At 37.8% G+C, this 7083-nt stretch overlaps 1 protein-coding gene and 1 long non-coding RNA gene across 5 annotated transcripts in view; one reads left to right on the plus strand and one right to left on the minus strand.

Moving 5' to 3' along the window:
* The window catches only part of gpr185a (G protein-coupled receptor 185 a), a 10141-nt gene extending 3695 nt beyond the window's left edge, over window positions 1-6446 (plus strand). The window contains exons 3-4 of one of the 4 annotated variants that reach the window (XR_015520748.1): window positions 1-2169; window positions 5906-6446. The exon at window positions 1-2169 is cut by the window's left edge and continues 214 nt beyond it. Coding sequence is in view for 1 of the 4 variants with exons in the window: in XM_087301952.1 (XP_087158078.1) it covers window positions 1-794 (794 nt within the window). In the remaining 3 variants the exon portion in view is untranslated. Of the gene's footprint in view, window positions 2358-5208; window positions 5623-5905 lie in introns of those variants that run through there. The other 3 variants (XR_015520749.1, XR_015520747.1, XM_087301952.1) reach the window with 3 other exon arrangements.
* On the minus strand, window positions 2424-5597 carry LOC147838986 (uncharacterized). The gene is made up of 3 exons (XR_015520798.1): window positions 5277-5597; window positions 4116-4745; window positions 2424-4007 (listed from the first exon to the last, which is right to left on the minus strand). It is a non-coding gene; the product is annotated as an uncharacterized LOC147838986 (long non-coding RNA).
* Window positions 6447-7083: the final 637 nt, after the last annotated feature.

A 7083-nucleotide genomic window follows, 5' to 3' on the forward strand; every position in this document is an offset into this window, starting at 1 on the left:
ATACGCCCACCCTAAGAGCGCCCATGTTCGTCCTCATCGGGAGTCTGGCGTTTGCTGACCTTCTGGCCGGCCTTGGTCTAATCCTTAATTTTATCATAACCTACATAATCGACTCAGGATTGGTTACTTTATTGTCTGCAGGGCTCCTAATCACAGCCTTTTCAGCGTCAGTGCTCAACATCCTAGCAATCACCGTAGACCGATACCTATCATTGTATAACGCATTAACGTACCACACTGAACGCACCATGACGTTCACGTACGTCACGCTAATTTTTATGTGGATCATTAGCGCCGCACTCGGGTCGCTTCCAGTTTTGGGATGGAACTGTTTGGAGGACGAGAGCACGTGTAGCATTTGTCGACCGGTGAATAAAAACAACGCCGCAGCACTCGCCGTGTCCTTCCTTCTGGTTTTCGCTCTCATTCTGCAGCTCTACCTGCAGATTTGTAAGATCGCTTTCCGACATGCGCAGCAAATCGCAGTTCAGCGCCAGTTCATGACTGCCTCGCATGCATCTTCCACCACGAAAGGAGTTTCAACATTGACCACCATTTTGGGGACTTTTGCGTTCTGCTGGATCCCTCTTGCCATGTATTCGCTGGTGGCGGACACGCGGTCGCCCGTGATTTACACGTACGTCACAGCTCTTCCAGCAATCTGCCACTCCATCATCAACCCTATGGTATATGCATTCAGGAACCCGGAGATTCTCCGATCTTTGAGGATTGCTTGTTGTGGGTGCATGCCTTATAGTTTCAGCGTGCGACCCAGGACACCCAGCGACGTGTAGCAGCGCATCTTCAGAAGAAAGCACAATCACACTGCAATTAAATGCTTTTTATTAGTCTTGTTTCTAGTCCAAATATCTAAAAATTCTAAAATCTGGTCCTACACCACCCAATCCGCTCTGAGCTGGGATCAAACCAGCGACTTTCCACATGGTAGTCGGTTGCACTACCAAGGAGGCTAAAGATTGGGTCCCACTTTATATTAAGTGGCCTTAACTAATATGTACTTACACATGAATTAATAGTTTGTTACAATGTACTTATTGTGTAAATACATGTATTTACTGTGTACTTATGCTTGATTAAATACATGTATGTAGTTACATCTGTAATTAACTTCTGTATTTACATTTGTAAATACACTACTGACCATTCCTTACACCTTAACCCACCCTTAAACCTACCTACACCCCCAAACCTGTCCCTAACCCAACCCCTATCCCAACTCAAGAGCACCACAAGTGCTCTCAAATACTTAATAAACACAGTAAGTACATTGTATTTATTTTTTGATGTAAGTACATAGTAGTTAAGGACACTTAATATAAAGTGGGACCAAAGATCTAGGAAATATCTGTAAAATAACAGTGTTTTTCTGTAAACATTTAAATGAAAATATCTGTAGATTTCTTAATTTTTATTTCAACTAAGAAATTTTACCGTAATTTTATGGTTTTTGTTTGGCTGTAGCTGCCAGTCATTTGACCTTTTTTTTTACAATCTTTTTTTTTTTTTTTACACAGCAAGTAATTACAATTTATTACTTTAATTTTACGTACTTTTAAATGTACTTAAAAAAACAGGAAAAAACATTGTGTAAATAATACGGCAATTTTATTGTGTAAAACAGACAAATTGCTGTAATTTGTCATCACTTATATAGTACATAAAGTAACAGCCAAGCTGTTAATTTACAGATATTTTTTGTAATTTTTACGAACTTTTGAATATAATTTAAAATAGCAGAAAAAATACTGTAAAAATAATAATGTAATTTCCCTGTATAAAAACACAAATGTCAATAGTTTGTCTTTAATAATAAATAAATAAAGTACTTAAATAAAGTACTAAGTACTGGTGTGAGGAAATAAATAAAGTACCTAAAATGAAAGTCAAATTGTTAATTTAGAGAGATTGTTTGTCATTTTACTAAGTTTTGAATATAATGTGAAATGACAAAAATTACTGTTAAAAATTTTGAGATTTTTTCTGTAAAATTATTATTATTTTTTTTACACTGTATGTCTTTACATTTGACATATTACTTACTGCACTGGTGTGCGTTTTCCAAACAATGACAAAACTCGTGGCTGAACTATTATAGTATCATGCATTGTACATGCAATGAACCACAAACTTATTCAGCATATGTTTTACGCAGCGGATGCCCTTCCAGCTGCAACCCATCACTGGGAAACATCCATACACTCTCATTCACACACATACACTATGGACAGCTTACCCAATTCACCTATAGCGCATGTGTTTGGACTGTGGGGGAAACCGGAGCACCCGGAGGAAACCCACGCCAACACAGGGAAAACATGCAAACTCCACACAGAAATGCCAACTGACCCAGCCGAGGCCTAATTTAAAATAATAATAAGTATTATAATTATATTTTAATTATTGTTATATTATTATATTTAATTACTATTATTATGTAGGATCTTGTTTATGTATTTGTTTATTTTATTTTGTTTATTGTAAAAGTCTACTTTTGCATCTTTGACGCATTCAAGCCACTGCAGAAATGTTCCAAGACACAATTCTTAATAAATAAACCTAGGCCTACTATAAATTAAAAGCATTAACGTCTGCAGTATATTTTCGTTTTCACAAGCTTTGGAGACGTAACTTAAATTCCGCTTTTATATAATAGTACACCTTTAGCTTTTATCATGCGCCACGGCTGCGTTCAAAATGGCAAAGTGATTTCAAAGTGCACTACGTAGAGAGCGCAAATGTCAATATGAAGATCGCTAAAACTGAATTTTAAAAATATTTTGAAACGAAATGACACCTAAGAGAAACATTCAGAGGTTTAATGTTGGAACATTCAAAAGGAATAGGGCTCAGGGGGAATAACTGGGAATAGAAGACAGGCAGGAAAAATGCTTAACTACAGCCCTAGAGGTGTTGTTGCAAGTGTATAAGTTTGCGATGCAGTTTGCAAATGTTGATTGGAACGCCGGATTTAAGAATGCCAAATCAACAAACTATGTTTATAAAGACGGAACTTGCAACCTTAGCTGGCTAACGATGGTTTTCGGAAATGCACCCCTGGCTGATTTGTTTCCTTATAACATTATTATTTTTTTTACTTATAATTTATGAAAAACAAACCATTTATTTACTTGTCTACAAAATACTTCTTGATTTTAAAATATTTAAATATTTGGACTAGAAACAAGACAAGAACCTTTTTTTAGCAGTGCACGTCTGTGAAGCAGAAAATCCACATATTGTAATCCATTTTGGGGCCATTTTGTATTTGGCTGATTTTGGTAACACTTCTGATCATAGGCAAATATTGCACTTAGAGTTTGACTTGTTTCTATGATCACTTCTATTATTTGTTGGGGTGTAATGATTATATCCACACTGAAACAAAAGTGATTCATTGTACTTACGAATGTTAAGGTAAGTGCTTATATGAGCTGAATTTAAACAAACATATTAAGTTTATTTAATTTACTTAATTTTTTTAGTAAAACCAATGAATAATTTTTTTCAGTGTAGATATCACAACCCAGGCTCATTCTGAAAACGTAGTCCAGCGGATGTTTCTGGAGACAGCGAAATATGTCCCGGGAGGTACGTATTTGTGCAGTTTTTGCGAATCCGCGAGAGGCCGCTGTGTGCGCTTTTTTGTATCTCGAACGTCTCTCGTGAGTGCCGTTTGCGCCCGCGGTCTTCTGGCGTCAACCCACCAGAGGCCGCTGTCTGACTGACCGAATGATTGACTGCGCGACCGGCCAATCAGCTGACCCACCCTCCTCCTTCCCCTGAACCCAACCAGATATACCGATTGACCCACCCGCTCACTTCCCTAAACCCGAGCAACAATTTAGAAAAGCTGTCTAGAAAAAGAAAAACCCTCATCTGTTTTTTTTTTTACCACGTTTTCATGTTTCACCACGTTCTCACCCTGTTATAAACTCGCTTTATTTTTTGGATTCTGTTTTTGTCTTACCTGGTTTCTGGAACCGCTCCTCCCCGGACTCGAACCCGGACGCCTTTGTCAACTCCTCCTCTCTGCATCTAAAGTCCGCCGACGCACACGATGAGCTGACCGGACAAACTGACTGCAGCGGGAAAGCCCTCCACACAAAGGTAATCTGTCAGCCGGCAAGCGCGAAAGGGAACGGCGTCACACCGCCCCGTATCGTTCGCTTAAAAAAATGAAATGCAGCCATACGTACCTCTCGGGACGTATTTTGCGGTCTCCAGAAACGTCCACGGGACTACGTTTTCAGAATGAGCCTGGGTTGAGATATCACTAAATAAAAGTGCAACAATATGCATCACTGATTTAAATGGATAGTTTAGCCAGAAATTAAAATTCTGTCATTATTTATTCACTTTCACCTGTTCTGAGCCTGTATGTGATTCTTTCTTCTGTCGAACACAAATGAAGATAATATAAAGAAACAGCCATTGACTTCCATAGCATTTGTTTTTCATACAAAGGAAGTCGATGGTTACTGGTTTCCAGCATCTTTCACAATATCTTATTTTGTGTAAAACAAGCTCACAATAGTTTGGATCGCCTTTAGGGTGAGTACATTTTTTGGGCAACTATTTCTTTAAATGATCCGAAAACAGCTCATTGTAATAATCAACGGAGTAGCCAAATTTAAATCCAAGTCTTCTGAAGAGAAACAATGGCTTGATATGATTACAGATATGATTTACAATGGAGACAAGTAGATGGACCTTTAAACCACACTCTCAGAAATTAGTGTACACAAGCGATTACTGGGGTGGTACCTTTTCAAAAGGTACAAATTTGTACCTAAAAGGTCCATATTAATACCTCAAGGGTACATATTAGTTCCTAAAATGTACAAAAGTGTTCCTCTTAAAATTCGTAGGTACTAATATATACTTTTGAGGTACCAATATGAACCCTTTAGGCTGGTTGGCTGGTTTTAGCTGGTCAACCAGGCTGGTTTTAGAGGGGCTTTGGCCACTTCCAGGCTGGCTTCCAGCCATTTCCAGCCTGGTCTTAGCTGGTCAGGCTGGGAGATGACCAGCTAAAACCAGCTTGACCAGCCTAGCCAGGCTGGGAGTCCAGCCAAAACCAGCTATGTCCAGCTTAAATCAGGCTGGACAAACTGGTTTTAGCTGGATTTGGCTGGTAATTTTCCAGCCTGACCAGCTAAGACCAGGCTGGAAATGACTGGAAGCCAGCCTGGAAGTGGCCAAAGCCCCAGCCTAGGCTGGTTTAAGCTGGATTTTGCAGCAGGAAAAGCTACCACCCCAGTGACAGCTCTCATACCTTTATTTCTGAGAGTGAAGGGCTGATCGATTAATCGAAGATAATTTTCCTGCACACTTTAGTCACGGTAAATCAACGAAAGTGGTAAAATCTTAATTTTATAGTGAAACGCTATGGGGATTTCCTGGGTTTCTTCTTCATGTGTGTTTGGAGTTTCTGCATGAGAGCGCCCTCTGGCTTTTGGAGGAGATTTACTGCTGATCACGCAATTGTGTGTTTTGCTGACAAGATGTGCATGACAACTGAAGCTTTGATTAATCGCATTTGCACTTTCATTTTAACTATTCGTCCAGCTCTCCACTAAAAAAAAAAAAAAAAAAAAAAGATTTATTGGATTTACTCAATTTTTTTAAAGTAAGTGGTTGCAAGGCGAGGCAGTGGCGCAGTAGGTAGTGCTGTCGCCTCACAGCAAGAAGGTTGCTGGTTTGAACCTCGGCTCAGTTGGCGTTTCTGTGCGGAGTTTGCTTGTTCTCCCTGTGTTCGCGTGGGTTTCCTCCAGGTGCTCCCATTTCCCCCAAAGACATGCTGTAGGTGAGTTGGGTAGGCTAAATTGTCTGAGTGAATGTGTGTGTGTGTGGATGTTTCCCAGAGATGGTTTGTGGCTGGAAGGGCATCCTCTGCATAAAAACTTCCGCTGTGGCGATCCCGGATTAATAAAGGGACTACGCCGACAAGAAAATGAATGAATGAATGAAGTGATTGCAAACTGTTTATATGAGCTAAATTCAAATAAACTAATTAAATTTAGAAATGCTCATCTTCATTTGTTTGTTTAAATTCAGCACATATAAATTGTCTGCAACCACTTACCTTAAAAACAATTGGGTAAATCCATTGAGTCATTTGTTTCAGTGAACTTTTTAATCGTTAAAGTTCAGGACTAGTCTAAATAACATGGTTTGTTTTTAGATTCGTGACGCATTTGATCATCTGAAGTGTATTAAACTACTGTGTGACAGTAAATATAATGTTTAATTAATAAAGGGAGACTAGATAATACCAAATAATTAAAAATTGCCTATTTATATTTATATGTAATTAGTGACAAAGTGCAAACACATGTGTCTAACATAATAATTCAGAATCGTTAATATTTGTCACCATTCAACTCTGCTTTTTGCAATATACAGAAGTACACAACGCTAAATTCATACCAGATGTATTTATTTTTTCATTTATTTATTTATTTATTTAAACCACTTGTCCTAATAGGTAATAATAATAAGTCCTTAACTTTGGAGTGTTGTATCGAAAGTGAGTTCAGTATTGTGATATATATCGACATGTGTATTGTTAAAGCGACCTGTCTGTACTGTTTCACCCCTAACAATTAGCATAAATAACAGACATTTAATCATAATGAATAGTGAGGATGAATGATGGGAGTAAAAACTAAAAAGAATTACATTTCAGTGCCTTTGCAGTCCTCTCAAATTTATATATATATATATATATATATATATATATATATATATATATATATATATATATAAATGAAGATGAAATATTCTCTTTCCTCAAGAAACTTTGCATGCTTCCTAAAAAAGCTCAATGCAAATTCTCCTGAGGAAATTAAATAGTTGTATGAGAATGCGAACACAAACGTGACGTGAAATACACTTTGTTTGTTAGATTTATTTATTTATTTTGTGGGAGAATTGTTCGTAAGACTGTCATGACACCTTTATAATCATGACATGAAACACATGTCATGAAAATAAATGAGATTTTATGAGTATATATGACTACAGTTAATAGTTAAAATAGTTGGTGGTTCATTCCGCTGT

The sequence above is a fragment of the Danio rerio genome, chromosome 21, assembly GCF_052040795.2.
Source record: "Danio rerio strain M-AB ecotype USA chromosome 21, GRCz13ab, whole genome shotgun sequence".
NCBI classification, from domain to species: Eukaryota; Metazoa; Chordata; class Actinopteri; order Cypriniformes; family Danionidae; genus Danio; species Danio rerio.